The 27,275-nt window shown below is 41.0% G+C and overlaps 2 protein-coding genes across 7 annotated transcripts in view; both read right to left on the reverse strand.

The window, feature by feature from the left end:
• The window catches only part of FMO1 (flavin containing dimethylaniline monoxygenase 1), a 30,988-nt gene extending 30,293 nt beyond the window's left edge, over positions 1-695 (reverse strand). Inside the window, exon 1 of one of the 3 annotated variants that reach the window (XR_008424678.1) lies at positions 582-695. The gene's annotated coding sequence lies outside the window, so the exon portion shown is untranslated. The remainder of the gene's footprint in view (positions 1-581) is intronic. The other 2 variants (XM_019424713.2, XM_019424704.2) reach the window with 2 other exon arrangements.
• A 6,131-nt stretch (positions 696-6,826) lies between these two features.
• The window catches only part of FMO2 (flavin containing dimethylaniline monoxygenase 2), a 30,493-nt gene continuing 10,044 nt past the window's right edge, over positions 6,827-27,275 (reverse strand). For 3 of the 4 annotated variants that reach the window (XM_019424674.2, XM_019424682.2, XM_019424690.2), the window contains 7 exons: positions 22,657-22,845; positions 20,139-20,301; positions 17,739-17,881; positions 17,211-17,416; positions 12,881-13,236; positions 10,297-10,369; positions 6,827-9,283 (listed from right to left, as the gene is read on the reverse strand). In XM_019424674.2, the coding sequence (XP_019280219.1) occupies positions 8,935-9,283; positions 10,297-10,369; positions 12,881-13,236; positions 17,211-17,416; positions 17,739-17,881; positions 20,139-20,301; positions 22,657-22,845 (1,479 nt within the window). In that variant the 3' untranslated portion in view covers positions 6,827-8,934. Of the gene's footprint in view, positions 9,284-9,500; positions 9,989-10,296; positions 10,370-12,880; positions 13,237-17,210; positions 17,417-17,738; positions 17,882-20,138; positions 20,302-22,656; positions 22,846-27,275 lie in introns of those variants that run through there. The other variant, XM_053909300.1, reaches the window with a different exon arrangement.

Raw genomic sequence — 27,275 nt, forward strand, 5'->3', positions numbered from 1 at the left:
TGAAGGTGCCTACTTGGTCCCTGGGAACAAATGAGCACAAGCTGGTAAGAAACTGAGGTCAGAGCAGGGCCGTGCTTTGTGATTCGTGTCTTCTGGCAGCTGTTCCTCGCCTGCTCAAGCCCATTCCTAACCACATAAGAAAAATTCTGCTAGGATTTAAATTTATCTTGTCAGTTACAAGGCCACAGAGTTTCCCTAGGCTGGAGGAGAAATGAAGAAGTAATGAAGGACTGAGACTCAGTTTCACCGTCTGTAAATCAGAAGACATTAAACTGGGTATCTATGAAAGATTTCCAAAACCTTTGAGAGTTATAGTGAATTCATCTGGGAGTGGGGTTTACAAGAGGTATCTGACCATAGAAACTCAAGAAACTGTCACAATGCATAGAATGGAGCACTTTTAACAATGGGAAAAGGACAACTCAGATGCCAAAGGGGGGTTACTTATCTTTCCCAACTTGTGCCAAATGGGAGGTAATTCTGTCCTGAAGCACAATAACAAAACAGAAAAAATCTGGGTCCCACCTCCCTAATTCAAAGAAATCAGAGATTATATCTGGTTACTTACTTTATGTAGTTACTTTAATGTACCTGGAATTCCCACAGTCCCCACCATAGTTTGGACTCTGGAGCCAGTAGGAATTGAAATGGATGAGCACAAGCCAATGTTGTCCTAGCAGGCCCTGGCTCCGGATGAACTGGGTCTAAGAGATAAGGGATGTTATGCAGAATTTGGGACCTAAGGTTAGTCTTTGCTTACATTTTAACTTGATTAATGGTACAATCATGCTAAGAGAAAAACATTGCCTGGTGGGTGATATGCCCTTTAGACTCACCCTTGACCCTGCAGAATAGAAATTAACTTAGTGAGTCACAGTGGCATCTTAACTGTTCATCAACTTTGCTCTTCAAAGGGAGAAAATAAGACAATCATGTCAATAGCTGCTATACCAAAGGTTTTGATCCATTTAACATTGTTTTTATTTATTTGTTTTTTTTAATGCTTATTTATTTTCGAGAGAGAGGGAGCAAGTAGGAGAGGGGCAGAGAGAGAGAGAGAGAGAGAACCCCAAGCAGCCTCTGTGCTGTCAGCACAGAGCCCAATGAGGGAATGTTGAACCCACAAACCATGAGATCATGACCTGAGCCGAAACCAAGAGTCAGACGCTTAGCTGACAGCCACTTGGGTGCCCTTCACATTATTATTTTTAAACCATACATCACCCACATTGTTAAATTCATTTTTAAAAGACTTTTTAAATACAGATGATTGCCCAGACATTTGGGAAATGTAATAAACATCTGGGTAGATCATGACTTTTGGAGTCACAAGTCCTGGGTTTGAGTACTCTCTTTACCAGTTATTACCAGAATAATCTTGGGAAAATTATATAACTTTTTAAAGCTTCAGCTTATTCAATTAAAATAAACATAATAATACCTAGCTCAGATGGTTGTGGTGGGGATTAGATGGGATAATCCACGCAGAGATTTTTTTACATAGTAAACACTGAGTGGCTGCAATGAAGGTGATAACGATGTCATTGGCAGGACAGATAAGGTGTCTTGGTTATTGACTTGTGGTATTGAAATGACTCCCACAGGCACAGAGAGTAAACGTCAGGACAGATCGGTAAGATTGAAGCAGGGGGAAGGTTCTGGAAGAATAAATCTTCTTCTTGATTTTCATTATGGTATAACCACACCCTTCAGCTCTGTGTCTAGACGGCCTTGTGTATCACCCAGTCTGTTGCTGGCTCATTAGGCTTACCCTTTACCTTGCTTCTGGCGAAAGACTTGGCACGGAGACAGCACTGTTAGCTGTGTGCAGCTATGAGGACAATATTTGAATCACTTCAAAGCTTAGTTTTTACCCAGAAAGGGAGCCCTCAAAAGTAGTATTAGTTCAAGCATGTTTTTAAAAACCAGAGTATCTTTGATGTCAAGTTAGGGACACCTTGAGAACTAGGGCCACAATTAGCGTCCCAAACCCCAGTACTTAGGCATTTACCTCCCGCCCCCCCCCCGCAAAGTTTAGTTAAATTCGAGTTAACTAACGTATAGTGTAATGTTGGTTTCAGGAGTAGAATTTAGTGATTCATCACTCATATGTAACACCCATCATAACAAGTGCCCTCCTTAATACCCATCACCCATTTAGCCCATCCCCCTCCCACCTCTCTCCATCAATCCTCGGTTTGTTCTCTATTTTTAAGAGTCTCTTATGGTTTGCTTCCCTCTCTCCCCGCCCCTTCTCATATGTTCGTCTGTTTTGTTTCCCAAATTTCACATTTGAGTGAAATCATATTTGTCTAGCTCCATCCGCATCATTCACAATGGCAAGATTTCATTCTTTTTTTAAAAAAAAATGTTTATTCACTTTTGAGGGAGGAGGGGGAGAAGGGGCAGATAGAGGGGGACAGAGGATCCAAAGCGAGCTCTGTGCCGACAGCAGAAAGAGCAAGGCAGGGCTTGAACTCATGAACTGTGAGATCATGACCTAAGTTGAAGTCAGATGCTTCACCAACTGAGCCATCCAGGTGCCCGAAGATTTCACTCTGTTTGATGGCTGAGTAATATTTCATTGGAATTATATACCACATCTTCTTTATCCGCTCATCAGTTGATGGACACTTGGCGTAGGCACTTACCTTGATATGTTCATGCATCTTTGGCACACGCCTAGTAGGTCACTAGGCCTTACCAGGCATGCTGCTGACGTAAGTAGAAACAAAGAACTTAAAACGTTGCTTGAGCCTAAACATGATCATTGATCAGATCATCTCATTTTTCTTAATTAGCAAGAGACTTGTAGTAATTAAAAATGAGAAGAGTGGCTTTCAGTGACACCTTTACTTTCTGCTATTTTTAGGGCTTATTGTAAATTAGCTGTGCTTGAGGCCATGGAATGGAGAAAGCTATCCAGGCCCTTTTTGAGCCCTAGGAAGCCAGATTGGTAGACAATCATGCTTTTTCGGAAATATTTTGGACTTTCTGCCTTCTGGGTGCATGGTAGGATAGAACTTCTTGGTCTCTTGGTCTCTTGGCTGGGAACATGTGACTAGTTCTGGTCGGTGAAATGTGGGCCAAAGTAACATATGTCCTTTCTGGGCTCAGAGCTGTTAATTGCCAGCGTAAGACCAGAGAGCACTTTCTTTTTCTTCGCGGTGGCTATAGCTACTTTCAGACTTTCAACCAGGCTGTTCCATTAGCCTGGATGCCTGAGTGACTCTGATGAGCAGAGCCTAGCCTCCAGTAGATACATAATGTGAAAGAGGAAGGATCTTTGTCTTATTTCAAGGTTTTGAGCTTTGGGGATTGGTTGTTAGTGCACCATACCTGGCTTCTATTGATGGATGCACTAGAATGATGTTTCTGGCTCCTTCACTGTATTTCTAAATTATCTTCTGAAGTCTCCCCACCCTCCCTCCCCCACCCTGCTCTGATGCAGAGTGGAGTTGAAAGAGAGTGTAGAATTTACTTAGCTTTAGTAAATTAGACCCACCCAGTGCAATTTTTTTCTTTCTCCCTAAAAATTAAAGACAGCCACAAGTCCCTACCCCTCAGCTCTCCCACTCCCCCAGAAGAAAGCATCAAGAGGCTCCACAGGTGCCTTTCTTGATGGTGATTGATTGATTGGTTGATTGATATTCCTAAGAGTGGGAAACTCCCTAAGTCCCTTTCACATTGAGGTTGTTCTTTTTCTTTTTGTGAGAACACAGACTAGTAGTACTGAAAGGGCAGGTGGAGAGGGTACCGTGCCTACTGAAGGTCAAATATTTTACTTGGAATGGGTCCTTTCTCTGCCAACAGTGGTGAATCAGTGACTAGTCTTGTTGCTTTTGGGTTTTTTTTTCCTCTACTCAGAGTCCCCCTTAAAATTTGTGACTGGTTTAGTGGTCACAAACTCCTTTAGTTTTTTCTTTTTCTTTCTTTTCTTTCTTTTTTTTTTTTTTTGTCTGGGAAACTCTTTCTCTCTCTCTCTATTCTGAATGACAGCTTTGCTGGATAAAGAATTACTGGCTGCACATTTTTCCCATTCACCACATTGAATATTCCTGCCATTCCTTTCTTGTCTGCCAAGTTTCTGTGGACAGATCTGCAGTGAACCTGATCTGTCTTCCCTTGTAGGTTAAGGACTATTTTCCCTTGCTGCTTTCAGGATTCTTTCCTTGTCTGTGTATTTCGTGAATGTGATTAGGATATGCCTTGGTGATGGTTGGGTTTTGTTGACTTTCATGGGAGTTCTCTCTGCTTCTTGGATTTTGATGTCTGTGTCCTTTCCCAGATTAGGAAAGTTGTAGTGATAATTTGTTTGAATAAACCTTCTGCCCCCTTTTCTCTCTCTTCATCTTCTGGGACTCCTATGATACAAATGTTATTCCACTTAACAAGTTGCCGAGTTCCCTAAGTCTGCCTTCATGGTCCATTACCTTTATTTTCTTCTTCTTTTCAGCTTCAGTATTTTCCATAATTTTATCTTCTATGTCACTGATTCACTCCTCTGTTTTATCCCTCGTCATTTTTATGGCCTCCTTATGGGTTTGCATTTTCAGTTATAGCATTTTTAATTTCAGCCTGACTAGATTTTAGTTCTTTTATCTCTGAAGAGAGGGATTCTCTAGTGTCTTCTATGCTTTTCTCAAGCCCAGTGAATCCTTATAATCATTATTTTAAATCATAGTTCAGACATCTTATATCTGTATAGGTTAAATCTCTGGACATGAGATCTATTTCCTGTTCTTTCTTTTGGGGTGAATTTTCCATCTCATCATTTTGTCTAGGAAAAAAATAAGGGAAGAAAACAAAAACAAAACAAAACAAACAAACACACAAAAACAAAGAAAAAAACAAGGAAAAAAAATTAAAAAAACCCAAAAACTAGATCCTGGCTGTGTTTTGGTCTGCTTTTTAAAACAATCTATATTGCCCCCCCAACCACCCAAAAGCAAGGCGGAGTCCCAGGAGTGACAGTATGGACTGAGGATCCCCTGGGTCACAAGAAGAATGGGTGGCTCCAACATGCTGCACTGTTTATTATAGATAAATAAAATGAAATGAAATGAAAACAAACAAAAAATTTAAAAATATATATATAAATAAAAATTAAAATAATAATAAATAAGGAATAGAAAAGAATAAGAAAGTAAGTGAAAAAAATAAAATAAAGAATATAAGTAAAAAGGAAGTGAGATCCTATTTCCCCTAGAGCTAAAGCTTGCAGCACTCTATGATCAGTAGACTTGGTGTGAGTGAGTTGTTTGTGTTGGTCTTCTGGGGGAGGGGAACGCTGGGCTCATTCTCCTGCTGTCTTGTTCAGTGGAAATACACCTCCAGGGCACAGGGTGGGTGAGGCTTGGTGTAGGTAGCTTAGGCCTCCACTAGGTGGTGCTGATTTGCTCCTTGAAGACTTTCAGCGCTGATGGGTGGGATGAATATGGTGGTGCCACATTCTTTAGCTCCGGAGCTGAAAGTTTGTGCCCCCCCCCTCTTTGGGGGAACCCTCACAGAATAGCAATCAGTCACCCCTCTTGTGTCCCTGGTTTCTGTCAGGACCCTGCGTTCACCCTGCCTGTGTCCGAGCTTCTTTAATCGCAGGCGTGTGACTGAGTTTCAAAACTCCAAATTTTAGAAACTTTTGCAGCCTGGACCGGTGCTGTTCCTCTGCGGGAGGGTCTTGCCATACTTGTGCAACAGCACAAGTGTTTGCCAGCCCGTGCTAGGAGAGTGATCACATGATCATGCAGTGGTTCAGAGTTTATAGCGAAGTAGAGCAGAAAGTTGGCACCCTGGCTCACTGCCCTCAGCCAGAGACCCTGCTCCTGTGCCTGGGAACAGTGCAGCATGTTGGAGCCACCCATTCTTCTTGCGACCCAGGGGATCCTCAGTCCATACTGTCACTCCTGGGACTCCGCCTTGCTTTGCCACCCGAGTACCTTTAAGTCAGGCACGTCCCATGGTAGCGGACTTCTAAAGACTCAGATTTTGTGCCCTGCTGCTTATAATACTTTGTGGTAGTCTCCATGAGCAGGGCTCCCTCCCCGCTGGTGTACCCACAGTTGTATCTCCCCTGAGTCAACGCTCAGCACTTCCTGCCTTCCGAAAGGTGGTGGCTTTTCTACTTATAGACCACCAGTTTTTGTTCTCTCAGACGTCTGATTGATTTCTTGGGTGTTCAGCATGCTTTGATAACTATCTAGCTATGTTAGAGGGATGAACCAAGCTTAGGGTCCCTCTATTTCTCTGCCATCTTACTTCCTCCTCCAAGAATCTGCACTTCTGGAAGCTCCCTGAGATAGTCTGTGGGTTGTAGTTTGGAACAAACTATCCTAGGTGGTTTGTCTGGGATAGTTTCCTGTTTCAGGGTATATAGAGGCAGAAGAATAAACTTGGATGAGTCTTCCTTAGTGAATCTCAGACTCTGGAAATGAACTATTTATGTTTTTAAAAAGATTTCAGAATATTTGGAAAGATTTCAAGAGATCATCCTCTTTCTAGAGTTTTCAAGGTTATGCATTTAATAATAATTTTGTCCTAATGGAGCTATTTTCCCCACTGATTCAGTATCAACCTGACACTTGTTTCTCAATTTGTTCCACTGTAAAAGTAGGGTAATAACCATAGTTACTTCCCTGGTAGTGGTAATGATGAATGAAGCAAGTTATGAAAAATAATTGGGACGACAAAGAAATTGGCAAACTTTCTCCGTAAAGGGCCAGATAGTAAAATATTTTAGGCTTTGTGAGTCCTACTGTTTCTATCACAGCTGCTCAACTCTGCCATTGTAGCTTGCAAGCGGCCACAGACCGTCAATGTATGTTGTGACTGTGTTCCAATAAAACTTTATTTATAGAAATAGGTAGTACACTGGATTTAACCTACAGGAAGTAGTTCACCTTCTCTTGCTATACAAGATTGATAAATTCTATTATTATTATTATTATTATTAATGATATAAAGGCTTGCAAATAATCTTTAATAATTAGCAAAATAATCAGTTTTTAATCAAGAAGTATACATACCATCTGCAATTTTTTCAAAGGAAACTGCTTATAGGAGCAATGAAAACAAATGTTGCATTTAAATGGTGGTGTTATTTCAATGGACTCTAAAGAAATAAAGCTTCCACTGATAGCGATTGTCATTACATTGCTCTAGGCACTTCAGAAACAAATCCAGGCCCAAATAAAGAACAGTGTCCACGAAGGCTTTGGAAAAGTAAGAGGAGACATTTGTCTAAATCTCTAATCTCTGACCTTTTCCCTCTTCAGAAGGCCTTGGTCTGGGTTTAGGGCATAGTTTATCTCCCAAAGCACACTTCATGGAAAGAATGGCTGTAGTGGACAGATAAATTGGATGTTTATTATGTTGCTCAAAGCTTACTGACATTGAATTGCTTGTGTCTTTTTTTAGATTTCAGTTCCAAGAAAATGTGTCTCCTAAAAAACTGGTATGCTTCCTTTCATCAGATGACGGAGATTACATATTGTTTTGCCTTTGCCTTGATTATAAAGTTAGAGCTATATACAAGGCTCAATCATTATAATGCTTTTCATCTACTTGGAATGTATACTTCTTCCTTGGTGCTTATTTTTTCAAAATGTCAGTGGCTATTTGAAATGTTCTTGTATAGGTGTCTCACACTGTTAATCCCTTCAAATGCTTTTTAGATCTAGCTGGACTATAAACCAAATATTATGAATCAATTAATTGGGGGTGCCTGGATAGTTTGGTTGGTTGAATATCTGACTCTTGATTTCAGCTCAGGTCGTGATCTCACAGTCGTGCGAGCAAGCCCCACATTGGACTCCACGCCAAGTGTGGAGCTTGCTTAGGATTCTCTCTCCCCTTGTTCCTCTACTCCTCTTCCCCACTCATGTACTCTCTCTCTCTCTCACTCAAAAAAAAAAATTAATTGATCATATTTGCAAGAAGAGTGCTATTATCTGTGTTAAGTTCCTCCCAAAGCAACATATATATGATTATAAAGAAAATAAACTGTTAATAAGTACTTGATCAATAATAAGGGCTTTTGTCAATAAGTAGATTCTGCAGAAAGGTTATGATCTGCAGTTCTAGAGTCAAGCAAAACTGGGTTCAAATCCCAGCTCCACGACAAGACCAGCTGTATGGTCTTGGGCATGTTACCCAAATGCTCTGAGTCTCAGTTCCATCATCTGACAAGTGGGTATGATAGCCACACCCATCTAACAAAATTATCGCAAGAATTAAATGAAGTCAATACTATACTGTGCACTTAGCACAATGTCTGGTCAATGGTAAGTACTAAATATGTATATAGCTATTATGGCATGTTTATTTTTATTTTTACAGTGGTTTTATGTCAAAGTATCAGAAATGTGGCTATTGGCTCAGCTTTCAACATGAGGTGCTAGAAGTCTGTCACATCATTGCCATCGTTTTTTGAGTCTATCCTCTCATTGTTATCTCCAGGATTTTTGAGCAATGCCCCACTAAGCAAATGGAGCATGACGTAACACCCAAGGACTTTGTTACCAAATACAGTCTGGGTAAGGGGACCATTAAGAGCATCACGCAGGGGATTAGATATGTACTCACTGTTGAAATTTTCCAATGTTTTAAGCCATGGGGCCTGCTTTTCATTCTGTGCATTTCTATTTATTTCCACACAACTCTGTTATGTAAGGGCTGGCAGCACTATGTACATGGCCATGTTATTTGTCCTTTTGGAGAATCTGGCGAACTTGAGGAAAGGTTGGAATGGCCGAGAAATTTCATGACGCCATTTTGGTGTTTTACACGGACCTAATTCTGCTAATTCTCTACAACCACCTCTCTGTTCCTATCAGCTCTGAAACATAGAATCTAGATTTAATATTTTTTTCTTTTAGCCTTTTTTGTTTTTAAAGAGGAGTTGACTGACACTAAAGTCAAAAGCCTTACTCTGACAGATTAGAACTGAAGCTGGAAAAAAAAGGCCACAGAAATAGCAAGAAGCCCCAGGATTTTCAACAGGAAGGAAACTAGGAGAGTAGATGAGGTTGTTAGTGCCCGTGTCTTCAAAGGCTTCAGTATCCTCTTTTTCTGAGTGACAATGGCACTTCTGGCTCCCTTCCACTGCCCAGGCCCAGTGAGCCGGTACTGGTAGGAGTTGCAGGGTCCGAAATAGAGCTTCACGGCCAGTTTGGGATCTTTTAGCAGGAGAGACAGGAGGTCTGGCTTCGCACCTATCTCTGAAGCGAGCTCGTCCAAGTAGTCGATGTAATCGGTCTGCAGTGTCTGACTCTGACTCTTTCCAAACCTTAATGAAGAACGTAGAGAGGGCAGATTCACAAAATGTTATAAGTCACATAAGAACAGTAGGTGTTCGAGGGCTGTTGAAAGAAAGAAGGGCTGAGTGAATGAATAAAAGAGTTTTGAATAAATCGCCAGTGGAAGGTGTGAGCTTATCTCATTAGAAGGCCCAGATCTCAGATTGAGAGGAGGCCGTGAAAGAAATAGTCATGAATTCATGGCAGTTCTGGGAATGTGACAAGGTTTAAAACCAGGATTATTACTTGGTATTTAGTGAGTAGCTTCAGTTCTCCAGGAAGTGCAAATTAATCAAGATTGCTGCAAAGGTTCATGAGCGAATGCAGATGAAAGCCGAGCTCAGTGTCTTGCACAGAAAAGATACTTAATATTTGCCTGCTAAATTATGAAAGTACTTGGCACTGTGGCTGGAACGTAATAGATGCTTAGTAAATGTTAGATTAATTAGAATTTAACCATGAGAAAACCCCTATATATGAGACCCCCAAGTCAACTGTCCAAGGGTACTTGATCACTACTGAACCCCATTCTACTGTATCACAAAGTATGCTTCTTGGAACTTTCGCTTCACATCAACTCCTTTTATAATTTAGTTTGATAGGACATCCCCCAGCTATCCTTCCAGAGACACTCAGGCCATTGTCACCATCACTGCCCCATCCAATTTCCTCTCTAACCACAGAGAGTGGGCAGCCTGAGAAGATATGGAATTGAACACAGGCATCACACAAAGCCGGATAAAATTAAGTCCAGGAAAAATGTCCTGATTTGGTAACACTTGTAGCTTTACGTAGTTGGTTCTTAAACTAATATGTATAAGAATCACCCAGGGAGAACATAAAAATACAGGTTTCCAGTCTCATCTGGAGGTTCTGATTCAGTTGGTCTGGGTTGTGACCCAGGAAATGTTTAAGAAACAGCTAGGTGGTTCTTGTGGGTAGTCAGATCACTATACTTTGAGAAACACTGCCCTGTGTAAAGAATTAGAAAAAAAATTCTTACAGATCTATTCTTTTTTCATTCCTCTTGATAGTGTCCGCCATCATCGTCTTCTCTGAGGGCAAGGTACACAAGCCTAGAAATAAAAGGCTGGTTTGAGTAGTGGATTTGGTTCAGTATCCTTGCTTTATCTAGTACTTGATTCCCACCATTAAACTCTGGCCCCTGTTATGCCAGTCAGGGCTGCTGTGTTGTTGAACTTTGGGGTGTGCTGCCCTTCTTGGGTTCTAGGTGATGTTGCCCATAAGGGGAGCATGGGCTACTGTGTGAACTCTGAGGTGGAGGGAGTAAGAGAAGTGGCTGGAGAAGGAAGGTGAGCCTGAAGAGCTGGAAGCCACACCAGGTGGCTTGAGCTGTATCCTGAAGGTGATAGGAAGCCATGGGAGGATTTTCTGTGGGTGGTGACAAGATCAGATTTGCCTTTTGGAAAGATCCTCCTAGCTGCCGAATTTTGGAAAATGGGCTCCAGGGAAGTGAGTTTAGTGGCAGCGAGATCAGTTAAGAGGCTGTTGAAGTAAGCCTGGTGGAGGTAAGGTCGAGCAGTGGGGACAGAGAAAGTAGACTGATGTAGGAGTTATCACTACGTGCTTGTGATTACATCTCTGTCCACGGGTGTTCTCGGGCATGTTGAAATGCTCAGTCTCCCCTGGATATGGCTGGTCATCAGACATACCAGAGTCAACGAGTCCATAACCAAGCGCGTCATTAAAGCCCTCCTGGTCAGACTTACATCTTCTTCCACACGTCCTCTCTCTTCCCTTCTTCTTCTTCTGTCCTCTCTATTCATAGCCCTGCTGTCCCCCCAGTTCCCATACTGGAGATCTGAAAGTCATCTGTGATTCCTGTATCTCTCTCTGATTTTCTACATTCAGCTGATCATTATGTCCTGCGGATTTTATCCCTAATTATTTCCCACATTTCTATCACCTTCACTACTTTCTCTCTGCCTGGCTCAGCTGCATCGTGTTTCAGTAGAGACTTGCAGACCAGCCTTCTCACTGGTCTCCAAGACCTCATTCTTTTCTCCTTTCAAATCTATGTTCCACACTAATGCTGAACTAATCTATTGAAAAGGTAAATCTGATAATGTCTCTTCTTTGCTTATAACCTCTCATTGGGTCCTCTGGCTGCAAAGCTTTCTAAAATGGAGATTCTAGGTCCTCAAGCCAGACTTAATCAGGGTCCCTAAGGGTCCACCAGATGATTTTTATGTGTAGCCAGATTTGGAAAGCGCTGACCTAAGTTTTGTATTGTAACCTTCTTAGCATGCCTTACAAAGGCTCCTGTGTCCTGGCCCCTTCTCCAGAAAGAATAATCTCTCACCCCTCTCTGCCTCATGGGTCAGGTTCTGGGAACAACAGACAGCTTGTAATTCTCCACATCCATCATGCCTCTGTGCTTTGGCTCAAGTGATTCCCTTTTCTGCACCTGAGAAACCTGGTCATCTAGGAAGTTTTCCTTGACCACATGCCCTCCTTTACCCCACTCTGCTGCTGCTAAGCATCCTTTCTCTTCCTCCTATACCCTCCATGCATTCTTCTACCAAAGCATTTTTCTTAGTATGTGGAAATGATCTGTTTAAATTTCTCTCTAGTGTTGCCTGGGTGGGTCAATTGAGCATCTGACTCTTGATTTCGGCTCAGTCATGATCCCAGGATCATGGGATCAATGGGCTTCATGCCGAGCACAGAGCCTGCTTAAGATTCTCTCTCCCACTGCCCCTCTCCCCCACTTGTGTGTGCTCTCTCTCTCTCAAAAAAAAAAAAAAAAAAATTCTCTCTATTCCACCAGGTTCCAGCACAAGGCTAGGTATTCAATGAGTTTTGGTTGAGCTGAATTTGAACCCTGGGGTCAGGGAGGAATGCAAAAGGCTGTACAGATACTTAGAAAACTTTCAATAGCTGTATGACTTTGTAAGGACCTATGAGGTTGAGTTTCTTAACATATTAAGGGCTGGGGCACCTGGGTGGCTCAGTTGGTTGAGCTTCTGACTTCGGTTCAGGTCATGATCTCACGGTTTGTGGTTCGAGCCCCACGTCAGGCTCTGTGCTGACAGCTCAGAGCCTGGAGCCTGCTTTAGATTCTGTGTCTCCCTCTCTCTCTGCCCCTCCCCTGCTCACACTCTGTCTCACTCTCTCTCTCAAAAATAAATAAACATTAAAAAAATTAACAAAAACATACTAAGGGTTAATTTGGAGTTAATGCAGAAAGGCCCTGGGTCTCTGGATTTGCATGTATTCAGAGGAATTTATAAACATCATCTAGGTAAAACTGGGAGTCATAGATCTTTTTTTTCTCAACTATTCTCTCATGATTCCAGGAAAGGATAGTATGTACTTAGCTTTATGACAATTGAAATTCTATGAACTTTCTAATATTTTAAAAGGATGATTGCAGATATTTAGTATTATTTTATCTCTGTATTTGCTACTTTGAAAATTCTCCACTAACTTTTTAGGATGTTAATCTCACGAGAGCAGCCCAAGTTTGGCCACATTCTTACTGGCAACCTCTGTGTCTAAACTTACTATTGAGCAAGCTCCATCAGGTGTAAAACCCTTAGCCCCTCATTTGGCCCCTCACGTACCTTTGAAAACTCTGGTTGCCCAACGAGCTTGAAGTTCAACAGTTGGGAAAATGGAGCCTAGGGGCTGGATGAAACCAATGCATGCCAGAGTTGACTTCTCCAGGTGAGGAGGGAACATGTACTTATACAGTGAGACCGTATTATCCTTTACTTTAACAACCGACTCTTCCAGGAAGGGAAAAGAGAAAGTATATCCCGTTGCAAAGACAATGACATCAATATCCTCCTCCACTGTTCCATCTTCAAAGATGGCGGAAGTTTCTGTGAGCTCTATCACTCTTGATTTCACCTTGATGGCTCCATAGAGTATACGACTTGGAAGATCATCATTTACTACAGGTTCTTTCATGAGATGTCTGAAACACCCAGAAGAAAATACTTAGAAGGAACATTTAATAAGGAGTCCTGGAACTCTCTTGATATTTTATGGGGTTGGGCTCTTTGAATGAGGTTTCTCAAATATCCACAAAACTTTCTTTCTTTCTTTCTTTTTTTTTTTAAAGAGAGAGAGAGAGGAGGGGGAGGGGCAGAGGGAGAGGAAGTGAAAGAATCTGAAGCAGGCGCCACACCCGGCACAGAACCCTATGTGGGTTTGGATCTCACAACTGTGAGATCACCATCTGAGCCAAAATCAAGAGTGAGACGCTCAACTGACTGGGCCACCCAGGTGCCCCTATCCATAAATCTTTCTAACTTAACTAGTTGGTCTACCCCGGACCTTACTATCTTGATGACTTTATTCTTATATCACAAATCTCTCCCTCAACAAAGAAGGGAAGGCATGTAAGTGATGTGGGTAAAAGGCATTTCAAAAGAGGAGGCATTCCCAAGGACTTAACCAAAATACCAGGGTCAGTCCCTGAATATTCCAGTCATGATTATCCCATTGATATTTTCACTATTGTTTTATGTTATCTGCCTTTAATTATCATGCTGCTCCATTTAATCTCTATCTGATCATAAAGTAAGAAAGGAGAATTTAGTTAAATCCCCATTCGTTTTGAAACTTTATTAAGGGATTAGTATTGCAATTAATGTATAAACTGAAGTTTGGGAATATTTGTTCATCCCAAATATCCACAGAGTCTCTGTATGTGATAGCATGGGTGATAAAGTCTGGTTGTATTTCCGGAATTCCTTTTTGTAGATTTGAGAAACATTTTTTTAATATAAGAAAATACATGCTACATGTATTAGATATCAGAGCTGAGCAGTCATATGGTGTTTGTTAAAAGATTCCGAAGCTCTTGTGTTTTGTGTATATGTATATATTTTTACGTAAGCTTCACACCCAGCATGGAGCCTAATGCAGGGCTCGAACTCACAACCCTGAGATTAAAATCAGAGCTGAGATCAAGAGCTGGATGTGGGGCACCTGGGTGACTCAGTCGGTTGTGAGTTCGAGCCCCATGGCAGGCTCTCTGCTGTTAGCACAGCATATGCTCTGTCCCCCTCCCTACTTGCCCCTCCCCTTCTTATACTCTCTCTCTGTCTCTCTCAAATAAATAAACTTAAAAAAAAAAAAAAAGAATTGGATGCTTAACCAACAGAACCACCCAGGCACCCTCTGTTTTTGTATTTTTTTTAAAGGGAAGGAGCCCGCTATCACTAAAGAAAAACAAACATTCATAATGTTTGCTTGTGTTTATAAGATCAGCGATACATAACTTCGAGCTCAGTAGAGATTTATTTTTTGGCAAAGAGATAGTGAATATGTTCTCAAAAGCCACTCATAGGAAGAACCCTTATGGTGTACAGAGTTAGCAAAGCATTAGTTCACATGGAGAATTTGGGACACATGTCCCACTACACCCTTCTGAAAGGAAGGTCACAATCTCTTAGAGAAGCCTTTTCCAAGGCAACTGATGGGATGGGAGAAGATATTTGCAAATGACATATCGGATAAAGTGTTAGTATCCAAAATCTACAAAGAACTTATCAAACTTAACAGCCAAAAAACCAAATAATCCAGTGAAGAAATGGGCAGAAGGCACAGATACTTTTCCAAAGAAGACATCCAAATGGCTAACAAACACATGAGAAGATGTTCAACATCACTCATCATCAGAGAAATACAAATCAAAACCATGATGAGATACCACCTCACACCTGTCAGAATGGCTAAAATTAACAACTCAGGAAACGACAGATGTTGCCAAGGATGTGGAGAAAGAGGAACCCTTTTGCACTGCTGGTGGGAATGCAAACTGGTGCAGCCACTCTGGAAAACAAAAGATTTGTTTTGTTTTGGAGGTTCCTCAAAAGATTAAAAATAGAACTACCCTATGATCCAACGATTGAACTGCTAGGTATTTATCCAAAGGATACAAAAACATTGATTCAAAGGGGCACATGCACCACAATGTTTATAGCAGTGCTATCAACAATAGCCAAATTATGGAAGGAGCCCAAATGTCCATTGACTTATGAATGGATAAGGAAGATGTGGTATATATACAGAATGGAATATTACTCAACAATCAGAAAGAATGAAATCTTGCCATTTGCAACAATGTGGATGGAACTAGAATGTATTATGCTAAGTGAAATAAGTCAGCCAGAGAAGGAAAAATATCATATGATTTTACTTATATGCGGAATTTAAGAAAGAAAATAGATGAACATAGGGGAAGGGAAAGAAAAGATAAAAACAGAGAGGGAGGCAAACCATGAGAGACTCTTAGATACAGAGACCAAAGGGAGGATTGCTGTAGGAGCGGTGGGTGGGTGGGAGGATGGGCTCAATGGGAGATGGGCATTAAGGAGGGCACTTGTTGGGATGAGCACTGGGTGTTACATGTAAGAGGTGAATCACTAAAGTTTACTCCTGAAAACAAAAAAAGAAAAAAAAAAGGTAATTAAGGTAAAATGAGATCATAAGGGTGGGGCCCTGATCCAATAGGATTAGAGACCTCATAAGAAGAGGCATTAAATAACCAGCTCTCTTTCTCTCCCCCTCACTTGAGCACACAGTGAGGAGGCAGCTGTCTGCCAGACAGGAAGAATGCTCTCACCAGAAACCGAATCTGCTGGCACCTTGATCTTAGACTTCCCAGCCTCCAGTACTATGAGAAATAAATGTCTGTGGTTCAGACCAAACCAACCAATCAAACAAAAGCCAACAAACAACAACAACAACAACAAAAGCAGCCTTTTCCAATGTTGGACAGCTCTGGGTATTAGGAAGTTCTTCCCATGATCCTAGTTCTGCTTTCTGAAGCAGCTCTTAATATTTCCTTTTCTTTTTTTAATTTATTATCCAAGTATAATTAACATACAGTGTTATATTAGTTTCAGATGTGTAATATAGCGATTCAACAATTGTACACATTTCTCAGTGCTCATCAAGATAAGTGTACTCTTAATCTCTTTGGTCTATTACATCCATCCCACCACTCACCTCCCCTCTGGCAACCACCAGTTGTTCTCTGTATTCAAGAGTCTATTTTTTTTTTTTTTTTTTTGGTTTTTATTTCTTAAATTCCACACCTGGGTGAAATCGTATGGTATTTTTCTTTCTCTGACTAACTTATTTCATTTAGCATTATAGTCTCTAGGTCCATCCATGCTGTTGCAAATGCCAAGATTTCATTCTTTTTTATGGCCGAGTAATCCAATTAAAAATTGGCAGAAGACCCGAAAAGATGTTTTTCCAAAAAAAGACATAGATGGCCAACAGCTGCATGAAAAGATGCTCAACATCACTGATCATAAGACAAATTAGAACCTCAGTGAGGTATCATTTTATACCTGTCAGAATGACTAAAATAAAAAGCACAAGAAATACTAAGTGTTGGCGAGAATGTGGAGAAAAAGGAACCCTAGTACAGTGTTGGTGGGAATGCAAATTGGTGCAGCCATGGTGGAAAACAGTATGGAATTTCCTCAAAAAATTAAAAATAAAATTACCATGTGATCCAGTAATTCCACTACTGGGTATTTACCCAAAGAAAATGAAAACACTAATTTGAAAAAAAATATATGCACCCAATGTTCATTGCAGTATTATTCACAATAGCCAAAATATGGAAGCAACCTAATTGTCCATTGACAGATGAATGGATACAAAAGATGTGGTGTACGTACACAACGGAATATTACTCAGCCATAAAAAAGTTCATAATATTTTCTATTTCATCTCTTTAAGTATTTACTTTTTAAAAGGTATGCAGCACAAATTTGGAATTCAAATCCTGGCATGTCTATAATACCCATACTGTCAGGTTGTAGTTTGAAATGCCGTGTTAGCAATTTGGCTCTTTACCAAGAGGCACCTCTAACACCCTTGCTTTATCAATGAGTATAACATGAAAAAGCAAAATGCCTTTACTTGTTTTGAGGCTGAAGGCCATAATTTGCATGGTCGAACCACCGATTCATCTGCTGTTCCATCATCCATTTTCGAATTATTTTGAATCGTGACAGGACATTTCGGAACATGGAAATAAACCGGGTGTGCAACACCATGTCCCAGGGATAGCCATCTTCGGAGATACGGCTCATGACCCAGGAACCATGTCTGGTGCTGATAAAAACCTGGTAAGCAAAACGGAATGCTGTTGAAATCAGGGCATTGTCCCTTGTGGGAGGAATCTACTGTGTAGGTGATATATCACATATATGGCTCAGAGAAGAAGACTTACTCTGGGTTACATGGCTGATTAATGGCAGGGCTGGGAGGTAAACCTTGGCTTCCTGACTACCAGGTTTTTTTTTTTTTTTTTATGATACCGCACTGTAGGAACCAACTAACCAACTAATCAGTGAGTAATGGAGCTTTTTGGTTATGTGGCTGGGGTTTCCCAATATGTCCCTCCTCCCTTCCTCCATGGTACAAGATAAGCAGAGAGCATCCCACCTGAGCAGCCTTCTTACTCAGCTCAACGGCAATATCTGAGGCCGAGTTTCCTAGTCCAATCACCAGGATGTGTTTCCCCTCAAATCCCTCTGGGTGCTTGTACTGGCGGCTATGGAAATACTGGCCTTTGAACTTCTCAATACCTTCAGGGGAAGAAGAGAGAAATCCATGAACCACGTACATTTCAGTAAAAGTGCATTTTCAGCTTTTCTTTTCTGGGGTCAGTTATTTATTTTACCTCTTCCCCTCTTAGGGGGGTTGCAATGGCAAGACCGATTGGCAGACTCAAAGAATTAAGTATACAAGAAATGCTAGCATATGGCACAGGACCAAAAGAGCTGATTTCAGAGGCTGCAGCTTATATATTTATTAGAGAATAAACAAATGGCTTCAATGAATACAGCAGAGTCAGATGCTGTCTTCTCACTACCCATTATCCTATTTTTTTTAAGTTTATTTTTTTATTTTTGAGAGGGAGAGAGGGAGAAAGAGAGAGCAGGGTAGGGGCAGAGAGAGGGTGACAGAGAATCCCAAGCAGGCTTCGCACTGTCAGTGCAGTCTGATGCAGGGCTCAAATCCATGAACAGTGAGATCATGACCTGAGTCAGAGTCAGACGCTCAATCGACTGAGCCATCCCTATCCTATTTTGGATTGTATAGTGATACTTTAATACCACTTAACACATGTATTCTTTTAAATGTTATTTGACATATTATGAAGTGCTATTATTGTAGTTGTGTAATAATTAGAATAATATTTATCATTCTTATTTTGCAAAAGCAAACAAAAACGAAAATAAACTAAAAACAGGCACCTAGAAATTGAAGGATGCTTCCTACATTGTGGTAAGTCAGTAGCTCACTGGACAAACCTTTTTGAAGACAAGCCTCTCTCTGTCTTTCCCAGGAAAATATGACTTTATTAAAGTATCTGTCTTTGATCGTGGGTTGCTTGAAAGAACCTTTAGATCATTAGTTTTCAAAGTGTGGTCCTTTGGCCAGCGTCATTAGCTGGAACCTGGAAACTTGTTGGAAATGCAAATTCTCAGCCTCATGACACCTTATCTACTGAGTTGGAAATACCAGAGGTGGAGCCTAGCAAGTTGTGGTTTTAAAAGCCCACCAGGTGATTCTGTTTGCTTTGGGGTAGAAGATCTCATGCCTGGCTGTATATTAAAATCACTTGAGCAACCCTTAATTGATCTAGGCCTACCTTATATCATTTGAACTTTTGGGGGTCATTAGGATGTTAGAAACTCCACAGGTGGTTTGAGTGTGAGGTCTGGACTGTGAACCACTGTATTAGACATTCCCCTGAGGGCCTTGAGAAGGAAGTATGCTCTCTGAGAGAAGGGCCTGTGAGGTACCAGGAGAGATGGATGTGGGGTTCCATTGGCTACATCCCTCTCCTTCACTCTCTCTGTGTCCATCAGTGTCCTGTAGGAGCACTTATTGCCAGGAAATCTCCTCAATATCCCTGTCTGTAGGCATGGCTCTGAGGAAAAGTCTCCAAGGATATAACAGAGTCACAGGGCTTGGTAGGCTAGATAAAGGCCAAGGTAGGCACATGGATATAAGGGCCTTGCCAATGGAGAACCAATTTGGGTGAAAGTTCTCTGAAATCCCAGGGAAGATTTAGTGACTTTGGAGGAAGTTGGCCGAAGTCCCTGTGTCATGAAGACCCAAAGAGGTCAATGGGAACAAAGATGGTGTGTGGAGCTTTTCATCTTTCTGGCTCTATCCAGATCTTAATATTATGTCCCGTTGCAGTAGCTAGTTTTGCCTGTCAATCCAATCTGCGTATAAAATACCTGGACGCTGTAGGGCAGCCAAATTCGTCACCTCGAAATGAGCCTCCTTGGCATGTGAATTATTTTAAGCTAGTAATTTTTAAGGCACAGAAGGCTCCTTAAAACAGAAAAACCTTTGACTTCCCCCAACTGCCTAAAAGAATTTAGACAGAGGACCTGCTCCTGGGAGGGAGCTGTCACTGTCGATAACTACAGTATAATATGAACTAGGGGAGGTAGACAGGGAGGAACTTAGCAAAGTCTGTTTGTTAAACTTCCTCTCTGTGTCCCATTGTTTCCGGATGGGCCATCAAACAGAAGGCTTCTTCACCTTCCTGTGAACTGACTTCCTTCCCTTTGAAGTCCTTAACCCGTGCCCCCTGCTCTTTAGCTCAGAATGGCACACAAGCCTCAATTGCCTGACTGCCTTCCCGTGGGCCTCATATTCTTACGGAGTCTCTATATGCATAATTAAATTAAACTTTTTCCTCTTAGTCTGTCTTGCCAATTTAACTCGGAGACTAGCCAAAAGAATGTGGAAGGGTCGAGGAAAATGTTTCCTCCCCAGCAAGACCTACTCCAAAAAGCTGGGAATCCCCGCAGGCCTCACCTGGAAAGGAGTCCAGTGGGATGTGAGGGAGGATGTGATGGCCACTGCAAACCATAACCGCGTCAAAGACAGCGCTTTGCTTCTTGCCGTTGCTCTCAGTAACAACCTCCCATTGGCCAGAGGATGAGAAATCTGGGTGTTTTCTCACACTGAGGACGGTTGTCTTGAACGAACACAGAGAAGGCATCATTGAGCGTTCCTCTGGCATAACAGGGGCTTCATTCAGTAGTACCCTGGGAGTGGGGATGGGTAGACTCCATCTCGGTTCCATTCAAATCCATTTCAACTCACTGAAGACAGAGACGGCGAAGCGTCCCCTTCTCATTCTTATTTGGCAGGGAGCTACCAAGGATATGGTACTTTGTGCAAGAGGCCTGACTCAGCAGTGAGAACCTGTCTGTTAAGGACTGAATAAGGACTTGAGAGAGACAGACAAGTTCTGGGCAAGATACAAAACACATGTTTATTATTCAAGTGATCGCACAGTCAGTATTGATTAAGAAACTTTTATGTGTCCACCTCTGTGCAGAATCTGTGCTAGAGAAGACATCTCGTGTGAAGCACTTTGCATCGTGCCTGGCACATTGTCAGCATCCCGTGAATGGTAGCTGTTCATATTAATTATTTTTAAAACAGAGTACATCATGTTAGCAATATAGTTCATGATCTCATTTGGATGAAATAATTTATGTTCATTAATTTTTTAATAGGAAATCCTTTTTTTAAGTTTATTTTTGATAAGATTTATTATCTCTCAAAAATTATTTCATCCAAATGAGATCATGAACTATATTTCAGAGAGAGAGAGAATCCCTAGCAGGTTCTGCACTGTCGGCACAGAGCCTGATGTGGGGCTTGAACTTACAGGCCATGAGATCATGACCTGAGCTGAAATCAAGAGTCAGATGCTTAACCCGACTGAGCCACTCAGTCACCCCCATTAATTTTTTTTTTTTTTTTAATGTAGCTCACTGGAGGTCTATGAATTTGTAAATGCACATAAAGGTTATACATCTTTGGTGTTTAAGAAACAATGTCAAGTGGAAACAAAGTTTTTCTTACTTCTAGAGTCCTGGCATGCTTCTCTTGCTTACAAGTATTTGAGTCCCATACACCTGCTTTTCAAATTTTCAGATATTTAAAAAAATGCTGGGTTGGCAATTTTTGAAGCTGTGCCAATTAAGAAAATATATAGACTATTAGTATAAAGTTTGCGAACGTATTATAAAATGTCTGGGCATTGTTGGCTATGAGAAAAGATTTCAGATTTGCAGTTTAGGGTAGTATATTAGCTAAAGCACTGTGGGTTATTGCTACTAAAAATGTGCTTTGGGAACTAGCACCTTCAGTGCAACTCAGGAGGCTATTAGAAATGCAACAGAGCTTTTATAGATTGAGTGGAGCCCTAATATCTTATGACTTGTACCAAGAGACTAATAATGGAAATGAGTGTTCCTAACCCCTCTCTAATCTCCAGGAATCCAACAGCAGTAATGCAATAAACAAAAGAAACAGCTCCCTTGCAACTTTAACGTGACCTTTCAAAGAACACATAACACAAACGATATCATAAGAGGACAATATATCTGTTAAATAAATTGATAGTCAAATGGGCAAAGACCTATTAAAGCTTCTGGTACAAAAAAATCTGTTATTCATAGGATGGTTCTACCAGGCATTGGGGAAAACTACATCAGATACATTTTCATGGTAGTTACAAATATAGATTTCCACCACAATCAGCTACTATAAATTAATAGAATGCAAACCTGGAACAAAAATGAAGTTACTGAGAAAATGAGATTTTTTTTCTTGTGTTACAAGAAAATAAGCTCACTCACAGTTATTTATCCAGAGGTATAATTTAATTTTATTTCCTAAGCACAGTTACTAGTTTTCAGAGTGTAGGTTATTGATAAAAATCCAGCATGTATAGTGAGAATATTGTTCTTGTTGATTATTTGTTTTTGAGGGAGCACAGGAAAGGTGGTTCTAATTGTATCTAAAAATGATCCAACAAGCCTTATGTTGCCAGAGAATGTGCCATGCCTCCCCCCCCACCAAAAAAAAGACCAAAAATAGTTTCTACAGGCTTATGAAATGGAGAGCTGTGAGTTTATTTCTTACGTATTTCTCAGCAATTCCATTTCTACAGAGAAGATCCAAAAATGAAATAGCAGTTTGATTTTCTTCTTCTATTCTTTCAAGGGAAATGAGGCTAAGAGTCTGCAGGGGTTATAGATATTAGCTTAAGTGCAGTTTCATGGTCAATATCATCATTATTCAAATCCTTAGTTTTAACAGGTGATTTTCCTCTTCTGCTAATGTGCATGTAATCTATAATATCGGGGTTAGTGACACTACCTTTTGGGCTTTCTATCTTGCTCTTATCTTTCAGCAAAGAATTGGATTGAAATGTTTTGTTTTCTTCACTTTTTCTCAATTACCAGAGTAACTTCTCTATTTAAATGTGAGCTCAACCCATGTGGAGAAAACCATTCCCCCCAAAATACAATACCTGGAACTGAATATATTTTAGAAGATCAAACTCTCTGGCAAAAATCCTGAAATATTCCAGGAGCTTAGAATTGTGCAGGAAGTTTGGAAAGTCTTCAGGCATCGGAAAGTCACTGAAACAGGACATTTCCTTGCTGGTGTTGCTGATGACAGATTGATAGATACTCGCTCGGCCATCTTCAACATTCTCCTAAAGAAGCAAATAAAAAAAAGTGATAATCATGTTGCATTTAAAACGGTCTCTTGGTGTTTTACTCTTTTTCCGAGTCTAACCCTTGGGTTATGTGATCGTCTTTCACTGCTGTAGAGGGACTACAGTTACTGGGTGCTGAGGTGCAGCTTACATGTTCCATCATCCCGTGTGAGAGGGCCTCGTTGGGGTCCTCCAGTGTTGTTCACTGGAGGGGCTGTTGCCACTGGTGGATAGGAAGTGGGGACAACCCTCGTTTTGGCACATTGCAGGATATGGGGCACCTCTCTACCTGCTTAATGCCAGCCATTGTGACAATTAGCCCCATTCCGGAACTCCCTCTGGAGAGCCTATCTCCACCTTCCACCTCTTTAGGACCCAACAAACTCTGGGATACTGGTGAGGAAGTATTCTGGAGAATTGTAACTAAAATGAATACTTCTGGGAGCAGGTAGTTTTCACATCTTAGTTTGAATGCCCCACCTTCATTTTACGCTTTATGGAAGCCAACCTTCCTCAAGTGCTAAAAGTGAACAGCATTAGCATCCATCACATCTTCGGCTTGAATCTAAATCTTAGCCACTATACTTTGGTAAAACCGCAGACAGCACATGCTACGGTTGAGTTTATAGTTTCCTCTAAGCGCTGTGCATACTGATAATGTTCTTTATGTTAAATTATGTAAGAGCGAAGTGTGGTGATTCAATGTCCCTGAAATCGGCATGTTATCAAAGAGGCTTGCTCAAGAAAATTTAAAAGGTGCCACCCAGGAACTCCTCAATTAATGCTTCTGCAGACTAAGGCATGATTCAGGCAAACAGTGGTTGTTATTATGATGCAACGTTAGGGTGCAATGTAATGAAATGGAAAAGTTGCAGGAACTCGTGAATTAATTGGAATAGGTTACTCAGTGATACAGAAACAGCACTCTGTCGTTTCCACAGAATAGTAAATAAAGGAAAGTAAATATTGAACTCTAATCCTGCCACCATAATAACTCAGTTGTGCATGTTTCTCTCTCATCATTATTCATGAAGAATTGTTACTTTCCTGCCAAACCTTTAGATCCAGCCTCCTTAAATCTTTGGCAGCACTGAAAGAGGCAGCCTGGACTAGCTGAAGGAATCTGGTTGTTGGAGTTAGACACGGCTTTGAATCCGTCTCTCTTTAGACTGTGTGGCCCGGACCAGTCAGTGCAGTGAGGTTCAGTCTTCTCATCTATAAAATGGGCAGCTACTGGATGCTCAACAGTGTTGTTATTGTCTGTGTTATTAAGGAAGCTACGAGCTTCAGCAAAGCTGTTGGTTAAAACTCCCCATTCACCGCAGTACACGAAAGGCACTGAGGGTAGCTTTTCTAGCAGCAAGATAACCGACACAGGCACACTCACCATCACACCTGAGTTTTCTGCACAAGAGGTTGGATTTGATTTCAAAGACTTAAAGAAGAAGAAAATGTGGGACCTTTCCTCTTTTATCAGCAAAGCTCTTTATATGCATTGGGCCTCACTGTGTCCTAATTTCAGGATTATCAGTACGAATATGAGTTACCAAAGCTAAAACAATGTTTGTGCTCAGATCATGTCATTTAGGAGTGGTATGTAGAATGCTTGCTAACTAAGTCTACGTTTTGAGGATCCATCTCCCTCATGCATTCCTTCTATCTCTCCTCATCCATCCATCCACAATTCATGCCTACTATAGGTCAGGAGCCAAATGCCTTTTTGAATGTGAACAATGTGTTTACCTTTCCTAGTCTGGAATCAAGGCTCAGATTGTACCGTTATTTCAGTTTCAAATGGCTTGATAAAAGCTAGTCAGTTTAGGGTCAGCCAGCTTTCTAGGTGATTACAGTTTGGTGTGATGTTCACTGTATGTAAGTGCTTGAATGTCAAGGGAGTTTGCGTTAGAATATAAAGTGGTTTCTGCCTCATACACAAGGATACAACGACCCTGAACTCTGGATCAATAAATCATTTTAATTTTCAAACACTAGCTTCAAATTGTATACGACTAGGGTCAAACTGATATTTCTGGATGTTTCAGCGTGGTCAAGTACAATGTCCTTGGTAAGACTAAATGTCTGACTTTCTTATCCGGCCAAATTCTCAAACTTGGAAATGTAGTTGACCCTTGAACAACATAGGTTTGAACTGCATGGCTCCATTTATACATAGGTATTTTATAGTACAGTACTTACGATTTTCTTAATATTTTCTTTTCTTTAGCTTGCTTTAGTGTAAGGATATAGTATATAATACATACAACATACAAGATATGTGTTAATCGATTTATGTTATCAGTAAGGCTTCTGGTCAATAGTAGGCTATTAGTAGTTATGTTCTAGGGCAGCCAAAAAATTTGTTTTAAAGTTTATTTATTTATTTTAAGGGAGACTGTGTATACTGGAGGGGCAGAGAGAGGAGAGAAGGAGAATCCCAAGTAGGCTCTGCACTGTCAGTGCAAGGAGCCTGATGTGGGGCTTGAACTCAGGAACCCGTGAGATCATAAGCTGAGCCAAAGTCAAGAGTGGGATGCTTAACTGACTGAGCCACCTAGGTGCCTCAAAGGAGGAACCAAAATTTATACACCGATTTTTGACTGTGTGGGAGTCAGTGCCCCAACCCCCATGATGTTCAAGGGTCAACTGTGTTTCGTGAAGCAAAGAGATACCAATTATTTTTTCCTCAAGATCAGATAATTTTATAAGTGGCACAGAGGAAATGTGAGAGCTCTGAAGTCAAACTGGATCGATGGCCTGATTCTACCACCTTTAATGGCTTTTTAGCCATGGGCAAGTTACATAAGTCAGTTTCCTCACTTTCTCCTGTAAAATGGGATTCATTAATAATTCCAACACCGATCAATTGTTATCAGGCTGAGATTAGGTAAAGTGCTTAGCACAATGCCTGTCTCTAACTAAGTGCCCAACACGTCTGCCTCGATTGTTACTATTATAGGTCACGAGGATTAATCTTACTAAACTAGTCATAGTTTGACTAGTTTGACTCTTGAAAAAGCTAAACTAAGATTGTTATAGTGTAGCCAACATGCTGGTTTTTTCACGTGCCAATACAGTGGCTTTCAAATGTGGTTGGCTCCTCCGTCAGGTCAATTTTAAGGGGCTCTGGAGTCATGAGAAGGACTGCTTGTGATGTCTGAACCCCTACAGAAGTTTCAGAGCCAGGGCAAGACTCTCCTCTGGGAGTTCTACTGGTGTCAGCAATTGTCAGCAATCGATGATGACATCACAAGTTTTTCCCTGAAGATCAAGTAATAATCTTTATTATGGTTGATTGGTATACAGCTGTTAAAAAAAAGCTTTGTTTCTATGTTGGCTTCCTTCTGTGTTGGCTGAGGCAGATGTCTATGTGTTTAGACGAATCTGGGTAAAACCCTTTGCTGATGGTTGAGAAGGGAGAATGATTCTTATTAATAAACAAATAACATATCAAGTATGTCTCCTGTCCACAGGCCCTGAGCTTTGAGTTAGGGACTAAATGCAAACAGGACACAGAGTTTCTGTCTCTAGGGAGCTTGTTATTACATTGAATAAAAAGGCATTTGGTGGCACAAAAAACAGACAATCAGATCAATGGAACAGAATAGAGAACCCAGAAATGGACCCACAAACGTATGGCCAACTAATAATCTTGGACAAAGCAGGAAAGAATATCCAGTGGAATAAAGACAGTCTCTTCAGCAAGTGGTGCTGGGAAAACTGGACAGCAACATGCAGAAAAATGAACCTGGACCACTTTCTTAAACCATACACAAAAATAAACCCAAAATGGATGAAAGACCTAAACATAAGACAGGAAGCCATCAAAATCCTGGAGGAGAAAGTGGCAAAAACCTCTTTGACCTCTGCCGCAGCAACTTCTTACTCAACACATCTCCGGAGGCAAGGGAAACAAAAGCAAAAATGAACTACGGGGACCTCATCAAAATAAAAAGCTTCTGCACAGTGAAGGAAACAATCAGCAAAACTAAAAGGCAACTGACAGAATGGGAGAATATATTTGCAAACGACATATCAGATAAAGGGTTAGTATTCAAAATCAATAAAGAACTTATGAAACTCAACACCCAAAAAACAAATAATCCAGTGAAGAAATGGGCAAAAGACATGAATAGACACTTCTCCAAAGAAGACATCCAGATGGCCAACTGACACATGAAAAGATGCTCAACTTCACTCATCATCAGGGAAATAGAAATTAAAACCACAATGAGATACCACCTCACACCTGTCAGAGTGGGTAACATTAACAACTCAGGCAATAACAGATGTTGGCGAGGATGCAGAGAAAGAGGATCTCTTTGGCACTGCTGGTGGGAATGCAAACTGGTACAGCCACTATGGAAAACAGTATGGAGGTTCCTCAAAAAATTAAAAATAGAATTACCCTATGACCCAGCAATTGAACT

Source organism: Panthera pardus, unplaced genomic scaffold, assembly GCF_024362965.1.
Source record: "Panthera pardus isolate Hobbes unplaced genomic scaffold, ASM2436296v1 HiC_scaffold_21, whole genome shotgun sequence".
NCBI classification, from domain to species: domain Eukaryota; kingdom Metazoa; phylum Chordata; class Mammalia; order Carnivora; family Felidae; genus Panthera; species Panthera pardus.